At 46.2% G+C, this 18,962-nt stretch overlaps 1 protein-coding gene across 2 annotated transcripts in view; it reads left to right on the top strand.

Moving 5' to 3' along the window:
• The window catches only part of LOC146859174 (3 beta-hydroxysteroid dehydrogenase type 7-like), a 160,291-nt gene that overhangs the window by 125,890 nt on the left and 15,439 nt on the right, over window positions 1-18,962 (top strand). For both annotated transcript variants that reach the window (XM_085649849.1, XM_085649848.1), the window contains exons 4-5: window positions 10,306-10,414; window positions 18,134-18,233. In XM_085649849.1, the coding sequence (XP_085505975.1) occupies window positions 10,306-10,414; window positions 18,134-18,233 (209 nt within the window). The remainder of the gene's footprint in view (window positions 1-10,305; window positions 10,415-18,133; window positions 18,234-18,962) is intronic.

The raw sequence follows: 18,962 nt of genomic DNA, 5'->3' as shown, positions 1-18,962 counted from the left end.
CTCCTCCCTATCGATGACCAGACAAGTCAACGCTGTCTCCTCATCTTGCTTCCACAACCTCCGCATGCTCCGCAAGATCTTCAGATGGATCCCGACCGAGACCAGGAAGACTGTCACCCAGGCCCTCGTCACCAGCAGACTAGACTACGGAAACACCCTCTACGCCGGTACAACAGCCAAGCTTCTGAAAAGACTTCAGCGTATCCAGAACGCCTCCGCCCGTCTCATCCCGGACGCCCCCCGACGCAGCCACATCTCGAGCCACCTGAGAGACCTGCACTGGCTCCCTGTCAACAAGAGGATCACGTTCAGACTCCTCACCCACGCACACAAATCCCTCCACGACCTGGGCCCAAGGTACCTCAACGACCGCCTGACCTTCTACACGCCCACCCGACAGCTACGATCCGCAAACCTCGCCCTCGCCGTCGTCCCTCGCATCCAGAGAGCCACCGCCGGAGGAAGATCCTTCTCCTACCTAGCGGCCAAGACATGGAACTCCCTGCCCGTCCACCTGCGGCTGACCCAGGACCACTTCGCCTTCAGGAAACAGCTCAAGACCTGGCTGTTCGAGCAGTAGCAGACCCCCTCCCCCAAGCGCCTTGAGACCCTTCCGGGTGAGTAGTGCGCGATATAAATTCCATGATTGATTGATTGATTGATTGAACACTAATTAAAAGCACAATCAAAACCTCCAGAACGTCCATATCTCACTCCCACAGTTCAGAACCAATCCCGTGGTGGGATTTGCGAGAGCTGGTAAGCTCCACAAATTCCCACCCCAGCCCAATTAGGTACACATCTGCTGGTTCTTGAGTGTAACAGCCTCCTGATAGGTCGGGGACAAAGTATCCACTAATGGTCTTTTCTCTTTCCTCGCTGCTAACTTCTCATCGTCAAGCCTTAATATCAATTTAGTACAGAATAAGGGGCCTTTCTCTAGCTAAAGGGAGACTTGACAACGCATGTGCAAAGAAATGACCATGTAGCATACTAACAGTCTCAAAATGTGCAGCAGGCTCAGGCTAAAGTCAAACTAAGCTAGCTCGAGAAACAAAATGGAAGCACATTATAACCTTATTACCCATAAGAAGCGAGCTGTCATCATTAAAATCGTGAATATTCAGAAAAGGTAAATACATCCACTCCACTACATTGTGACTTGCAAATGTGATCAGCAAAGTTATATAATAATGCATAAATGTAAAACACACAAGTTAATGAGTTAGGGCACACATTGAATACACAGATTATGTGCTATGACATATGGATATAGTACATGCAGTGGGTGAAGTCTAAATTACATAGCTCCACCCCCTTAGACATCAGCTATGCTCAGCCTTACACACAATGTGAGTTGGAAATGCTCCCCGCAAGGGTCTTCAACGCACGCTGTCTGCCACCATGTGATAGCGGCTCTCCAGCGGGTCACCGTGTGAAAGGAATTGATATTGTGTCGCACACGGCGGTGACATGTGAGTTGGTAAGTCTGAACTCCTGAAAGGAAAAAAACACTAATATTGGTTTTCCTTTCCGACAAATTTGATGAAAACATCTATTAAGCTTATCTATACAACCACAAAAACTTCACTTACCTTTGCAGTATTCTTTTAAACCTAACCCTTTTCCTTCATTATTCTGGTCTAGTTTTATTCCTAGTTTTCCTTGGTATTTGCAACCTAAAACTATCGTCACCGTAAACAATTTGTGTATTGCTTCTCAGTCATTAGATACAAATTTAAGAGTGTGCTACCCTAACACAATGATGTATAGAACACTACATCAACTGAATTTAAGTGCGAGGATGTATGTGTTTTTGGTCACCAGCTTGAAATCATTCATTTCCGCACTCTTAATAATACTGTGGTGAATGGTGAACCTAAATGAGCCACAATCCTGAGGTTCATCCTCCTTGTTGTCACTATAGTTGTGTAGAAACGTTCCAGTCTCACGACTCCCTGCTGCATACTTCATATGTTTTTCATTTCTCTTGCACCACATTACGCAGAGTGCCCTACATTAGAACATCTTTTGTCATTTACCACATGTCTATAGCTCCACATTGATACACCTTTCTTTCAAAGGCTTGCTCACCCTCTTTACTTTTATAACCTGAATCTACTTTCTTCACACTAATCCCCCTTCCAACCCTGTGGATCTTATCTGGCATGCCTTCTTCACTCTCCCATGCATGCCTAGGCCCGCCTTCCCAGCTATTCCATCTCATGAAGTGGTTGCTGCTTCTTCGAAAGAAGGTTTTTTGTTGTTATTTTTTTTGTTTTTTGTTTTGTGGAGTTTTATATAGCGCTAACTAGGCCTGAAGGTATCAGAGCACTTTACATGAGCACCAGTTACGTTACAGACGGACACATTCATTTTTGTTGGGCACGGGGAGATTAGGGGCCAGATGTATAAAAGGGTTTTACACATTCTGTGTCTATGGGAAAATGTGTTGTACATATAGCCCTAAGTGATGTTCCCAGAATCACAGAATGTTGACTGTCCCTGCCGAGACTCTAACCCGGTTCCCCGACTCCGAGGTTGACCGCCCTAGCCGTTAGGCCACATTCTCTCCCCAAAGGTTCTTTCACCCACAATATTTCCTGCACTGGCTCATCCCTGCTATGCATGAGGGTCAGATCCTTCATAAAATCTTCCTGTGATGTCTCAAACCTTCAGATATCTGCAAACTCCTTGATAGAGGGGAGATCACAAAATGTCCCAAAACTCACATGGGTCCAAATTTTACAAGGGAGAAGTTTAAAGCGGAGCTTATAAGGAGAAGTGAACTTCTAATGCATTAAACTAACTAAAACAGGGGGTGCCTAGCCCACTCTGCAGAGGTGCTCTCAAGAAGTCCTTGAGACTTGGCATGAACAGCCATCTCATGTCCTGTCTCCTCCTTCGGTCCCTCTTGCAATGATATTTTCCCCACCAGTTTCCTTTGAAGTTACTTCATCTGTGACACTAAGCAAAGCACAGCCGTCTGCTTGCTGACATTGTACACCTTGAATGGTGGTAGCTCTGAAATCACACACAGGACCTCATGTCTGGTAATATTGGATGTGTGCAGTGAGGGCGGTGTGAGGAGAGCAGAAGGATTAGCCAGAGCTGGGGTTGCTGCCACTGTAAGCTGCTTAGCTCTCAGGCTAAATGGTATAATTAAAGGTTGAAAAACAACAGTGTAGCTGTTGGCTTTTCACAGTGACTGCCAACAAGGACGTCGATTAGCTGCTCCTGTCCCTGCCTTGCCCTCTGAAAGCCCTGGCACTGCTTTTGCCCCTCCCCCCTCCTGTCTCAGATAATGAATGCAGCACATCAGATTCTAAGAGCCTGGTTTATTTTCCTTAATTCCCCCTCCTGGCCCATTCCAGAGGCTCTCCACAGAAATGAGGAGGGGCTGAGGTTATGTGATGTTACTTCCCCTATTCTTGTTACTATTGTGAATCACCACCTGAAACTACTTTTTTGGGTCTGGCTAGAGACCGCTTTTGCTGGTTGTCACAGCTACTGGAATCACATACAATAATTAATAAAAAGCAATAGAGAGAGAGGAGCTTTGGCTCGACCCCATTGTAGATCTTCTTTACATTTGATTGGGCGGCAGTGGTGCTAGTTTCCCTTTGATGTCTTTCCATTGCTCATAACTGATAGGGGTATTGTTGACACACACAGAGATCAAGCAGGAAGGGGATTTGTGTGATGTAAATCTGTGACAAACACAATAGGAAGATGTTCAACCAGAATATTGAGTTTTGATGTTCACCTACAAGAATATTGGCTGCAGAATATCTTCATGCTAAGTATAGACAAGTAGACATTCAACATCTGCATCTCTGTAGATCATGAAGGTATGTAGATGGAGAGCTAAGAATCTTGTAGCTACACTTTCAGGTATATGTTTACCTCGACAATATAGTGCTAATCGCTATTCTGCAGATATTAATCTTGGAAATTTATAGTTCTGACCTTGATATTATGACATACAACCACTGGCGGCCAGTGGCCACCAAAACAGGTAGGACGATGGGTGAATATATATCCACTGACAGGCACTAATCAAAAACCAGCACTTCCCTTAGTCTCAAAGCCAAAGTTGTCAATCGTGGTCCGTTTTCAGCAGTGTTTATAACGGGCCATGATTGTGAACTCTGGAGTGGAGGCTGAAGGCACTGCGAGTTTCTCACAGTGCCTGTCGGTGAGTTAAACAACTTTTGAAAAAAAATGAAGATTGAATTGCCGACTGCCTCGTGCTCAATGGTCTTCTTCGCAGCAGCACATGCTCCCAGAGCTCCAGCCGAAACTCCCCTCTACCAATCCAGATGCTTCTCTCATGCTGCATGAGAGAACCACCAGGATTGGCTGGAACACGCTGGTGCGATGCGCCTTAAAGCTCTGATGTTCTGTGCCTGCTCTCCATCAAGCTGTTTAAGACAGCTTGGTTTGGAGTGTTTAAAGTGTGCATGCCGGCTGGCTGTCACAAGTTAGCCGGCCAAAGTGACATGCGCACTTTAAACTGAAGTGCACAGTATTCCTCTCTGCTGTTGCCCCGCCCCTAGGCTTGGATGCTGCCAGCACAAAAAATAATAAGTAATAAATCTGTTTTATTACCATTTCATCGTTCATGTTTCCTGCTCTCCGGTGGAGGAGCAATGCTCCTCCGCCCTTATGGCGGCACCTCAGCTGCATACAACCAAGAAGGAAGAAGTTTTACATTGAGACCGCGCTGACAAATGCATTAGGACAAATGCCATAGTAAGGGCTTTAACCTTGTGAATTCATTCTCTGCCAAATACAGCAGGAAACGGTTTTACATTGCGAACTCTGTGGTGAATAGTATAGGAAGGGGTTTTACATTATGAAGTCTGACACAAACACCACAGGAAGGGGCCTTACATTGCGTCAATTGCGTGACAAGAGAACTTCTAACACAGATTTTCCGCCTAGGAGGGACGAGAGAGGTCTCGTTTTGATAGTGTGCATTTGTAATTTCAAGGTTGTGTTTATTTTTACAGGAATTAAAGTGCTTTATCTTTAGCACTTGCTGGGCATTGATTTATTTATTGTTGCTGTGTGCTTTGCAGAGTTTTGATATTCCAACCTATGTAGCATTACTGAGTATGCCCTGAACTGCTCGGCCTTGCTACCATGAGGGTCAAGTATTAATGGGTATAAGCAGTGCTTAATTTGAGCCTGTGGTTTCCAGTGCTCAGCACCGGCACTTAATTGTCATCATCTGGCAATTATACAGTGTGCCACATGGGGGCGCTGTTCGTCTAAATTAGAACTGAGCACAACAGTTGTTTATTAATTCAATATACATTTTTAAAAAACTAATACCTGCTGCCCACCCTATTCTTATGTCTTTGGGGGCCTTGAATAGTCTGAAATGGCATACTTTTAGGAGTGTGATGGTTAGTCGTTGTGTAGATACTGTTATTGGCAGAACTGGCAGGTGTTATTGGTGGTGCAGGCTGCTGTGGCCACCTGACAAGGGACCTGGCACTTATTTATTTTACTAATTAAGCACTGGGTGTAATAGGGTCCACTTTGAGTCCAGTAGTAGGGTGGCCACGAGTTTTGAGTTCCATTTTGATGATTTTCCTCATGGTAATTTGATTGAGTTGTAATAGTTCTAGAACAAATAAAAAATGACTTTTGTTGCTCATAATTGAGCGTGATATTGCAAACACAGACCATGTGTCTAATACAGTAGGAAGAGGCTGGAGTGGCTTCCTGGTTGGGGCTAAGAGATGGCATTTGTTAGGAGAACAGTTGTTAGACACTGCTGCAGAGCTATGGAAGTAAGGCCGAAGCCAGAGAGCCAGAGAGGAGGGAGAGGGTGAGCTCTAAGAGGTCTGAAACTCTGTTCAAGAAGCACTTGTATCCATGATGTGGAGTCAGTGAGCAGTACCGGGGGCTGGAAGTTGTTGGTTGGGATTGCCCTTCTAGTGGTCACTGGACAAGAGTCTGTGAAAGTGCTTGAAGCCCTTACAGTGGAAAAGCAAAACACTATGAATGCTGAGAACACTCACATCCTGGACAGACGAGCAGTCACTCACAACTGGAAGCACTCTTACACCCCTTATGAAATGCCAGTAACTCACTACTGAAAGCACTCTTACACACCTTGCGAACTGCAGGTCACACACTACTGGAAGCACTCTTACACACCTTGCGAAGTGCAGGTCACACACTACTGGAAGCACTCTTACACCCCTTGCGAAGTGCCGGTCACACTATTGGAAGCACTCTGACACCCCTTGCGAAGTGCCGGTAACACACTACTGGAAGCACTCTTACACCCCTTGCGAAGTGCCGGTCACACTATTGGAAGCACTCTTACACCCCTTGCAAAATGCCGGTCACATACTACTAGAAGCACTTTTACACCCCTTGCGAAGTGCCGGTCACACACTACTGGAAGCACTCTTACACCCCTTGCGAAGTGCCAGTCATATTATTGGAAGCACTCTTACACCCCTTGCGAAGTGCCTGTCACACACTACTGGAAGCACTCTTACACCCCTTGCGAAGTGCTGGTCACACACTACTGGAAGCGCTCTCACACCCCTTGCGAAGTGGGGGTCACACACTATTGGAAGCACTCTCACACCCCTTGCAAAGTGGCGGTCACACACTACTGGAAGTAATCTTACACCCCTTATGAAATGCCAGTCACACACTGCTGAAAGCATTCTTACACTCCTTGTGAAGTGCCGGTCACACACTACTGGTAGCACTCTTACACCCCTTTGCGAAGTGGCGGTCACACACTACTGGAAGCAATCTTACACCCCTTATGAAATGCCAATCACACACTACTGAAAGCACTCTCACACCTCTTACGAAGTGACAGTCACACACTACTGGAAGCACTCTCAAACCCCTTGCGAAGTGCCAACCACACACTACCGAAAGCACTCTCATACCCCTCGCGAAGTGACGGACACACACTTCTGAAAGCACTCTCACACCCCTTACGAAGTGGCAGTCACACACTACTGGAAGCACTCTCACCCCTTACGAAGTGGCAGTCACACACTACTGGAAGCACTCTCAAACCCCTTGCGAAGTGCCAATCACACACTACCGAAAGCACTCTCATACCCCTCGCGAAGTGACGGACACACACTTCTGAAAGCACTCTCACACCCCTTGCGAAGTGCTAGTCACACACTACTGAAAGTACTCTCACACCCCTTGCGAAGTGCTAGTCACACACTACTGAAAGTACTCTCACACCCCTTGCGAAGTGCTAGTCACACACTACTGGAAGCACTCTTACACAACTTGCGAAATGCTGGTCACACACTACTGAAAGCACTCTCATACCCCTCGCGAAGTGACGGACACACACTTCTGAAAGCACTCTCACACCCATTGCGAAGTGCTAGTCACACACTACTGAAAGTACTCTCACACCCCTTGCGAAGTGCTAGTCACACACTACTGGAAGCACTCTTACACAACTTGCGAAATGCTGGTCACACACTACTGAAAGCACTCTCACAACCCTTGCGAAGTGCCAATCACACACTACTGGAAGCACTCTCACACCACTTACGAAGTGCCGGTCACACACTACTGGAAGCACTCTCACACCCCTTACAAAGTACCGGTCACCCATACGAAGTGTCGGTCACACACTACTGGAAGCACTCTCAAAACACTTGCGCAGTGCCAATCACACACTACTGAAAGCACTCTCACACCCCTTACGAAGTGACAGTCACACACTACTGGAAGCATTCTCACACCCCTTACGAAGTAACGGTCACCCTTACAAAGTGTCAGTCACACACTACTGGATGCACTCTCAAACCCCTTGCGAAGTGCCAATCACACACTACCGAAAGCACTCTCATACCCCTCACGAAGTGACGGACACACACTTCTGAAAGCACTCTCACACCCCTTGCGAAGTGCCGGTCACACACTACTGAAAGTACTCTCACACCCCTTGCGAAGTGCTAGTCACACACTACTGGAAGCACTCTTACACAACTGGCGAAATGCTGGTCACACACTACTGAAAGCACTCTCACAACCCTTGCGAAGTGCCAATCACACACTACTGGAAGCACTCACACCACTTACGAAGTGCCGGTCACACACTACTGGAAGCACTCTCACACCCCTTACGAAGTACCGGTCACCCATACGAAGTGTCGGTCACACACTACTGGCTGCACTCTTACATCATAATATCAGCAATGCCCTACCCACAGCACTTCCGCACCTGTAAGAGCCTCACTCACACACTACAAGACACACTAACATCCCTCAAAGACTGTCAGCCACACACTACAGACAGGACTCTCACACCTCTTACAGAGGACCAGTCTCACACCCTTTATAGCCTTGCAGTCACACATTGCCAGAAGCACACTCTCACCCTCACAGAGTATCAGTCACACACAACAGCCAAAACTCACACCCCTCACAGAATAGCAGCCTTACACCACTCATAGCACTCCCATAGTACACTCATAGCACAGGCTTGCAATCACTTACCACAAGAAGCATTTCCACACTCATCACTGGCTAGTAGTTACTAACAAAGGTTGCATAATTTGAGCCAGTTGTTTCCGATGCTCAGCACTGGCACTTAATTGTCAACGCCGGCAATTATGACAGCTGCCACATGGTGGTGCTGTTTGTGTTATTTAGAGATTAGCAAAACAACAGTAATTTATTAATTCAATATACAATAAAAACAACTAATACCTGCTGCCCAAGCCATTCTTATGGTTTTGTGGGCATCAAATAGTCTGAGTTGTTACACTTGCACACAGGTACTGCCATTAACAACGCGGGCAGTGGGCGGTGAAAGCGGCAGTGGACGTCTGATGAGGGACCTGCCGTTTAATTTTTTTACAAACTAAGCACTGCTCACTAAGCTCACATACTCATGGGTGAGTGGATGAAAGTCACTGGTTGGTAGATGCATGAGTGCAACGGTAAGCCACTGAGTGTATGGATACATGAGTGACTGCATAGGTGGAAGCATCTGGGTAGTTTCAGTTATAAATCAGTTATAATTTATCAGCCCAAGCTGTTGTATTTGTCAATGCTTGTTAGCCTTGCAGGCAGGACTTCGGTGTGAGACAGGGCTGGGCAGTCATGAAGCAAGTCTTACCAAGCATGTGACGCTGGTGGTCAGTCATAATATAGAAGAAGGGTGGTCTGACTGGAACTGTGGCCGGTACCTGGCTGCTCTGGGGGAGCTAGTGTTGGCAATGCATTTTTTCTCTTAATTGGAGATGGGGGTAGGATTTGCTTTCTCTTGGTTTGCGTTTTGTAACATTTGGCCCTGCCCCTACCACTCCTGATTTCAAGGATCACGAGGGCAGCGGCAGGAACAGGAAACCGGCAGGAACAGCAAAGCCAAAAGGCAGACAGCTACAACCAGGCAAAGCTAGCAGGCCTGGTTGTAGCTGTCGGCCTTTTGGCTTTGCCAGCGCTTGTTTTGTTTCGTCATGGCCATAATAGCCCCTGGCAATGAAGGGAACTACTTTGTGTATGGATATAGTGAAAGGGGTGAACCCTACCACTCTCAGTGAAGTGGGCTGTTCAAGTGACCCAGGCTGTAAATCTATGACAAATGCTATAGGATGATGTTGGGTGGAAGAAAATTGCGACTGACACAATACCAGACTGAAGGATGTAGAGAGCTGGTTGGAAGCCCTTGTAAGTAAGTATGACATATATGTCATTTTAGAAATAAAAGGGTCTTGGATAGAGCCAGACCTAAAAAGGCTCCAAGGGAAATCTTTACTTCGTGTAATTTCCATTACCTCTATGAGAATGAAGAACGCTAATTCTGAGGTCCAGCCCGCTTTATCATACAGAAGGTTCCCCAAACTGAACCTTGGCGGCGCACAGAGACGAGAAGTACGCAATGGTATAGGAATGGCCCCAAGGTGTCTAATGGAAGCAAAAAAACAATACCGCCCCCCCAGCAGCCGCCTCTTAGTGGCGTGGTATGCAAGAGCCATAGTTCGGACGCAATGGGGTCCTTACACCCCTGATCCCCGGTGCCACTGCAGCTGCTCCACATACAATAGCCACGCCCATAAGTGTATCGAGCGTTAAGACCTGCTTTTGTAACCTACCTGAGACAAGAAAAAAACCTTTTAAAAAACTCAGCTGGCCTGTGGGTGATTTTTTCAAAATAATTGGTGGAAGTAACAAAGTTCACTTGCTTCAGGTTTAAATTAAAAAGCTTTATTCCTTGAAATAAGCAAACTGCACAAAAATCTGTTTAAGGCCGGTTCATCACTGTGCTAATGTCTTTCCCAGGGACTGAGAACGTGATCCAGGCCTGCTGTGCCCAGAGTGTACCGTACCTGCTCTACACCAGCTCCATCTCCGCCCTGGGCCCCAACATGCAGCTGGAGTCAATGCTCAGGTACTGCTGCTGCTACTACTGCTATTACTACTACTACTATTACTACTATTATTACTACTACTTTTACTATTACTACTACTATTACTACTAGCGCAGCCGCCATCTGCCTCCTTCCAGTGCGATCACTGCTGCGCGCGCACCACTCGCGTGCTTCCGACAAAGCGCGTCCTTGCGATCGCGATCACTTTCGCTTTGATCGCAATCACTTTCGCTTTCATGGCCGCGCGGCCAATGCTTGTTAATATAGGTTTTGAATTTTATTTCTAACAGCTAAAACCGATTACAGATCTCCTGCCTCTATTTTATGTGCAGCATCTGCATTTCTAAATGGCACTCACTTCACAGCTAAAATTAGACATCTGAAGCTTAAAATTCAACACGCGTGGAATCCCTTTGTCAGCTAGCCCTTCATTAGCATATTCTAACCATTACACTCTTACCACAAACACATTACTCCTGTTCCCTCCGAGCACACTCCCGCCTTTATGTCACTCCCAGTCTTAAACGTTGTTCTCCATTTGTGGCTTTTAAGAAATCCTTGAGCGTGTACTACTACAGTAGACAACAGATCTGATTTGTACTTGCTTTTATATTATTTGGGTTATATTAGACATTGTTTAATGATAGAATGATCCCCTAGACCCCATAAACTTCAGAAAATGATTAAAGCACAAAAATGTGTATTTCCACCATTTTCAAGTCGCCTCATGTCTGTGCTGATTATGTTAACTTCTGAGCTCTACAAAGGCCAGTATCCTGCTAGAGGCCACACCCCAGCCAGTATGTGCACCAAGCCACATGTAGGGGCATTTTATCAAGTACGGCGTTACAAATATCGCCGCTTTAGCGGCAGGAAACTGATGCTAAAGCGGCGATAATGGGCTTGATAATATGCCGCAGAGAATTCCAATAGAAGCCCATGTTGACACCAGAACATGGGCTTCTATGGGAATTCTCTGCGGCATATTATCAAGCCCATTATCGGCGTTTTAGCGGCAGTTTTTTGCCGCTAAAGCGGCGATAATTGTAACGCCGTGCTTGATGATATGCCCCTAAGTTTCTAGATTGACATTATGCAAGTCACTGATACTCAGTGCTAGAATGATAGCTGGTGCTCAGTACAGCACAGGAAGCACGGAAGTTGCTGTGGCGGAAGCGGTGTGGTAAGCAGGGACAGTTTTGAAAGTTTGCTGGTCAGAGGTCGCGGTCAGCAGGGGATCGGGGAACCGAATTGCCAAGCTTCATTAATTTCATCAAACCAGGCCCACATACTTTTATTTAAAAAACAATTGTCCCTGAACGGTTGAGCTGGTGCAGGTTATGAAGGGGTTGGAGGGGGGTCTCCCCCACTGTGAAGAGAGAGAAGGGAGAGGCAGCTAATGAAGAAGCAAGCCTTCCCTGCAGGACCCCTGTTCCTGTAAGAAATGGAAATGTGCGGTAAGGTTAATCAGTAAAACTCAAGGCGGCGAGGGGCTGTCTAGGCTTTAATTGATAGAATCCGAAATTTGCCCTTGCAATGCAAACCTATAAAAAAAAAGAAATAAAAAAAAGATTTGCAGTATATTACTAAACCGTAATTTTTGAAAGCACTGTAAACATTTCAACACATTCTATTTGAACCATCCCATTTATACTGTGTGCAACCTTTGTTACACTTTGTGTAATGCACTTTGTTTAAAGGAATGACGTGCATCTGTCGCGGGCTTGGACCTCCCAGCAGCATGAATCGACGTCAGTTTACCCAGTGCTCCCTCCCACCAGGATTCAATCATTCTTCTCGTGGGTTCCTTCTCGATGTTGTTAATACCGCTTAGCGCCGGGTGCCTCTACGGAGGCAGCTGTGTGTAGTATAAATAGCTTATACTACCTTACCAGGGCCAACAGAATTAAGTTAATGTGCGGCTGCGGCGATTTTCACATATTTATAGATTTTCCGCATATGCCACATAATCCATCCATCATCTACCACATAAGATGCAGATTTTAACACACAAAAAAATTGTCTCTAGCTCAAAATCACTCAACATGCAACAACACGTAGGTCCATGAAGACTCTACGCTGCTCCAAGGCACTACATACCTTTTCCTCGGACCCAGTACTGCTCTAGTCCATGCACACTGCTCTGCTGTAGAATGAAAAGACCTTCACCAAGCTTCACTAACATACAACACAAGTACAGCAAGCACCAGGGCCAGCTTCACTGTGTGTGAGGAAGACGTCTACCCCACTCTCACCCATGGGCTACCTTTTCTGTTTGTTACTCATACTTTCAAGCATCTTTTCAACTTTCAGAAACCTAAACAAAATGGCCCTGCTGCCGGCACCCTGACCTGTAAACTCGATGGTTTCTGCCTGGTGCTCTCTAGACATTATCTTGGCTTTTAGTTAATCGCAGTTTCCTTCATAAAAGCAATAGTAAGCTCTCTCACAACACAAAAAACGCAGCTCCCATAACAGATCAATGCAACTTTCATATTCAGCTCAAACCTACAAGGCACGTCCGGACAGGCTCTGCCAGGACATGAGCCTGTCTGCACCCTCTCCAATGAAACTAACGCGATATGGAATTCACTGCACGCGCTGACACGTCAAGCCGGGCAGAGGCTGACAAAGTCAACTGACAGAGTACACAGGAAGCATGCCGCGTTCAAACGGTGACCATCTCCTTGCCACGCGCCGTATAATTCCTTCATGTGCTTTGTCTGATGTGCATAAAGACAGAGGCAACTGCTGTGCCCCATCCAACTAGGCTTCGCCCCCACACTATAAACAGTTAGGCCTACCTAGTTTTTTGGGGTTTTTTTTTTACAGGAGAGGGATTGCTTTTATCTCTAAGAGTGAAGGGAGAGGATGTGGCTTAACGGCTAGAGAGGTCGACCTAGAAGCTGGGGAACTGGGGTTGAGTCTGGGCAGGGACGTTCAACCTCCTGTGAATCTCCCCATGCCTAACAAAAACGAATGTGCCCGTTGGCAACGCAACTGGTGCTCATGTAAAGTGCTCTGATACCGTTTGGTCAAATTCGCGCTCTATAAAACTAGAATAACAAGCATTGGCATAGCCGATAGGCCTCGCCTTTGGGACCTTATGAGTGTTTAGCTATGCAACAGTTGATGCTGTTGTACCAATGATATTGTGCTGCATAACTAAATACTTATAAGGTCCTAAAGGCGAGACCTATTGGCTATGCCAATGCTTGTTTTACTTCTGTTGGGGTCATTTTGTCTCTCTCATACATAAATATTTTTTTTTCGGTGCTGTTTCTAACACTCCAATGGCTTATTTCTTCAACAACTACACAAGCAGTGCACCAGCTTTTTAAACAAGTTGAGCACCATTTATATAACCTGTAGTGTAAGTAAGATGCAGTGACAATGACCCTCCACATGCCTCCGACTCACTGGGACACGGCGACTTAGGGAAAACCTGCTCCGTAGAGCGGGAGTCCCTCAGCAACTCCACAAATGCATTACTGACTACTTAGCAACGAACAACTCTCCGTACACTCCCCTTGCTGCACGATGGGGGGCCCTCAAGGTTGTAGTGAGGGGCGAACTAATAGCCATTTCTGCTGCTGAATTCAGAGAGCGTAGGGAAAAAAGGGACCTTCTCACAACACAAGTGTTAGAATTAGAAAGGGTACGCAGTTGGACGGGCGTGCCCAGGGTGTGGCGCCAACTGAAAGCAGCAAGGGCGCAACTGGCAGGTCTTGACTTGGACAGAGCCGAATATGCGGCCCCACGGCTCAAACACTCCTACTATATCGGGGGAGGCAAAACAGGGCGTCTCTTAGCAAGTAAACTCAGGGCCCGCACCTAACGCTCAAAAATTTCTGCTCTTCAGAATGCCAAGAGGGAGACAGTCGAACACGATGATGAGATTGCAGAAGCCCTTCGGAACTTCTACTCCACACTGTATTGTAAAGACCCACAAGTAAGCACCGACGGGGACGCCTACCCACCGAGGGCTGCTATGACGGCACTGAACGCTGCGGAAGCGCTAGACGCGCCTATCAGGATCGAAGAGGTGATAGGGGCGATTTCCCGCCTCAAGCCTTTGAAATCACCGGGACCCGATGGCTTTTCAGCTGGGTTCTACAAGTCCTTCTGCCCACTTCTCGCCCCGATCCTGACGCCACTTTTTAGCTCCTTTAGAGGTTCTGGAACAATCCCCCCCCCCGATATGTTGGCCGCCGACATAGTGGTCATCCCTAAACCTGGGAAGGACACGATCCAATGTGGCTCACACCGCCTGATTTCCCTACTTAATCTGGACCTGAAGCTGTTTACAGGAGTCCTAGTGGCCAGACTGGGCCCACGTATGCCCGGTATCATCTAACCGGACCAGTCCGACTTCATTCACATCCGTCAGAACAGCGATAACACCAAATGCATACTGCATCTTATCAACATATCCCACCGCACAAAGATGGATGCTCTTCTGTTGTCGGTCGATGCCAAAAAGGCCTTCGACAGAGTGGACTGGGGCTTCCTAGACAAAACTTTAGCTCATTTTGGCATCGGTGACCAGTTTAGGGCCTGGGTGGCGAGTCGTTACGATCGGCCCAAGGCAGCAATCAGGGTCAATGGGATAACCTTGCAGCCTTTTGAGATCCAGAGGGGCACGAGACAGGGGTGCCCACTCTCACCCTTCTCTTTGCCCTCTATGTGGAGCCTATGGCCCAGAGGATAAGGGACAATCCTGATATCTTAGGCATCCCATTCGGAGGAGAGAGGCATTCGGTGAGCTTGTACACCGATGACATCTTGGCGACCCTGGAAAACCATGAGCAATCCGTGCCAGCATTTCTCCCCGAACTAACCTCCTTTGGCCAAGTCTCCGGTTTTTGGATAAATGTGGGAAAGTCCATGGTCCTGCGCCTAGGCCGATGTGAGGACTTACCCGGGGAGGGACAAATGTCCTATGGAGGACTCCAGACTCGGGATACGATTCCCTATCTGGGACTGGATTTAGCCCCTTCAATTGTGCAGACAGTCACGCGTAACAACACCAAACTCCTCTCCCAAATCATGAAAGATCTCCGGCAATGGCAAAAACACCCACTGTCACTACTTGGCCGTATTGCTGCCATAAAAATGTCCATTTTACCCAAAGCACTATACGTGTTCCAGACCCTACCAGCCTGGCGCCCACCGGTGACACTCCAGAAAATACTGCGAGCAATGCAACAGTTCGTCTGGGCAGGGGCGCGTCCTCGCATGAGTAGGGATCTTTCCCACAGACCTCCAGATGAGGGAGGGCTGGGAATTCCAAATATCCTGGAATATTTCAGGGCGTCACAACTCAGGTGCTTAATAGAGTGGAGCAGGCCTGAGTCTGAAAAAGGTGGCTCTTTCAAGACCGAGCGCTAGCGAAGCTCTCTTTGTGGAAGGTGCCTTTCTTGAAGAGACCAGACAGACCACCATATCTCATGGGCTCACCTATCACAAGCACAGTGCTACGCGTCTGGGATGCAGTAGCTGCCAAGCAGGGACTCACGTCTTTCCCCTCACCGTTAATGCCCCTATTTGATAAGCTGGAGTTTACACCAGGGTTGGAGAAGCGAGCGTTCTCGCAGTGGCGTGTCTCCAAATGCAAGTCGGCGGGACATCTTTTCGATTTGGAGGGGTTTCTCCCGTTCTCAGAAGTGAAACAATCCTACGCTATAACGGACTCGATTTCAGTACTTTCAACTCCGTCATTGGCTTCTTCACCCCGATATGTGGCCACTGGTGAGCAGGAAGCTCACAAAATACGACAAATGGCTCATAACGAAACACTCTGACAAGAAAATGATCTCTGAACTATAACGTATGCTGCGACTGCCAGCCCCTTCCTCGCCATCAGCGGGCCAAAAACGGTGGGCGCGGGAACTGGGGAGAGACCTAACCGAGAAAGAGTGGCGCGACATCTACTTCAGAGCCAATTATAAGGCCCGTAACACGGCCAGTAGGGAATCTGCGGTCAAGGTGACTGCATACTGGTACCTGACAGCAGCCAGACTAAATAAAGGGAACCCAGACCGTAGTCCGACATGTTGGCGAGGCTGTGACGAAGAGGGCACTCTAACCCACTTACTTTGGGACTGCAAGGAATTGACGGGGTATTGGGCCACCATCCTAGATGACATTGACAGACAATTCGAGACCAAAATCCCACGCTTCCCTGCATACACAATCCCGGGACTCCCTAACCCAATCACATACCCGTTGAAGTCCATCCAGGGGAAACAAATGGGTCTAGCGCTAGGAGCAGCTGTCCAACACATCCTCTCTCTATACAGCACACAGACCCGACCGACACACACGGGTTGGTTACACAAATTAGGGTATATCTGAGGCATGGAACGAATTCAAGCCTCTCTCACGAACTCTGCAGAATCATTCGGGGCTACCTGGCGTCCCCTAGTGTCCCTGGTGGCACTGGAATTGAATGAGGTGACCTGTCCGAAATATATTCGACTTCTCCGGCTTACGGAGGCACAGCCAACGACTGTGGCTACTTGATTTGCTGCCCAACGACGACCCTTCGACCAGAGCCCCGAAGGGGCATATCCCAAGCACACCAGTTATGGGGAGGGTGGGGGGGAAGGGAGGTAGGAGGAGTTTGGGGTAGTTAGACTTGTTGAAATGCTTGACAGGGCCAGCCCCTTACCCTGCTTCGACAGAGACTGCCCCCTCGATCGCAGCACAGGGACATTCCGGTGCTCCTACATGCTCACGTCTGTTCAAGCAGCATGGAGGGAGGGGGGATATCCTGAAAATGAATATGCTTGAAAGTCAATAAAACAAAGTTAACAATAAAAAGCAATGGGCTGAGAAGAGTAGATACACTCTCTTGTGACCGTCATGAAAAGCAGGGTAGTGTGTGTTAGGCTAGATAGAAAGCTAACAAAATGTACAGATGAAAGATAGACTATTAGGACATTCTTATACTATCGGCCACTGACCGCTTTCTCTTCAGTCATATTGGCTGCAAAATCAAACCCTTTAAATTCACTATTATTAGAAATAGGAAATGTTATTTGCCTGTATAGAGGTTGCATACTTGTACCTACAATTATATTGCACCCAGCACAGAGCTTACCACCACATCACCATTGTTGGTACTATAATTAAACCAAGAATAATAATAAAAACAACAAGAACAACAATAATAATTATAATAATAACAATAACAACGTTAATAATACACCATTCTTTTTATAATTAAGATTATTATTATTGTTGTTGTTATTGTTATTATTATTACCAATATGATTAGTGATACTAATATAGTCATATGACACAATTTTCACCGAATGCCCCAATCAATGAATGAATTTGAAACAGTTAAATTGACAATTAGGATTTATGGTTGGCAAAAGATCCAGGAACGTTTGAAAGCTAGAAAAGAAACTATCAATTATGCACGTCTATCTCTGAGTTTATTTGTTTTTTTATGTTTGAGCTTTAAAATATTTCCTTAGAAAGCATTTCTTAAAAAGTGAACTCCTTCAGTAAAAAGCAGTCTTTCAAGTGGTTTTCATGTACCTGTATTGGGATGATTATCTCTGAAACCAGACAACAGTGAATGAGTCTACAACATCTGCCCTCCTTCTGACACTCTACCATGACTTCTGCTGTTCTAACATTTTTTTGGTAGAATCTTGTTTGTCCTGTGTATCTTTATTTTCAATGATTGGTTGTAATGGATCCTAACAAAACTTTCTTTCTATTAGAGGAACAGAGGACACCAAGTATAATGGGGAACCCGTGTTGTCATATGGGAGGACCAAGGCTACAGCAGAAAAACTAGTCCTCAGAGCGAACGGTGAAAAGGTAGAGACCAAACTCTTCCTGGAATGCATGAAATTGAAGAGGGGCTCTCAGTATTAGGATATGGGGGCTGTGCTGTGTAATTAGCTATTCTGAACTATTTATGTTACATCACAATATCAACAGCAATCTGGAGAAGTCACTTCATATAGGCCTTCTGTGAACTTCAAAAATAATTTCTGTGAACACATTCACTAAATGTATTTTTCCATTAATAGGTACTCATTTTCTACTTGCACATTAAATATACTCCATTCTCATATATTCTACTGTACATTTATTTTCTGTAGTATCCTGAACAAAAATGTTTTTAACAAAGATCTCAACTGACAAGTGTTTTGCTCCTTTGAGGCAATAACTCATGGAACCTTTTCATGACTTACTGGTTATTATTTTGTTTGCTGTATTCAATTGGTATCTTTCATTTGTGCCATAGAAATGTAAATTTTTTTCTGTCCAGAATCTCAATTTTCATATTTTTGGATTATAATTTTCTCACAATTTATGCTAATGTGACTTGCTCCATAAATCACGATAGATGGTGTTCCAGGCATTATATTTTGGGAATTAAAGCAATCACAGAATATACAGCAATAAGTAAGAAGTGTCATTTATCTGCAAATGAAAGTTACCGCTTATGAATAGAGGAATGACGTGTATGCATTAACAGAAACAGTATACATAACTAGAAAGTCTTGACAAGAGGCCACTTCTAACATTGCTGTGCACTAT

Source organism: Triturus cristatus, chromosome 3_2 (genome assembly GCF_964204655.1).
Source record: "Triturus cristatus chromosome 3_2, aTriCri1.1, whole genome shotgun sequence".
Classification (NCBI taxonomy): domain Eukaryota; kingdom Metazoa; phylum Chordata; class Amphibia; order Caudata; family Salamandridae; genus Triturus; species Triturus cristatus.
The sequence above is the reverse complement of the archived record's forward strand: the minus strand, read 5'-3'. Positions and strand labels throughout refer to the sequence as shown.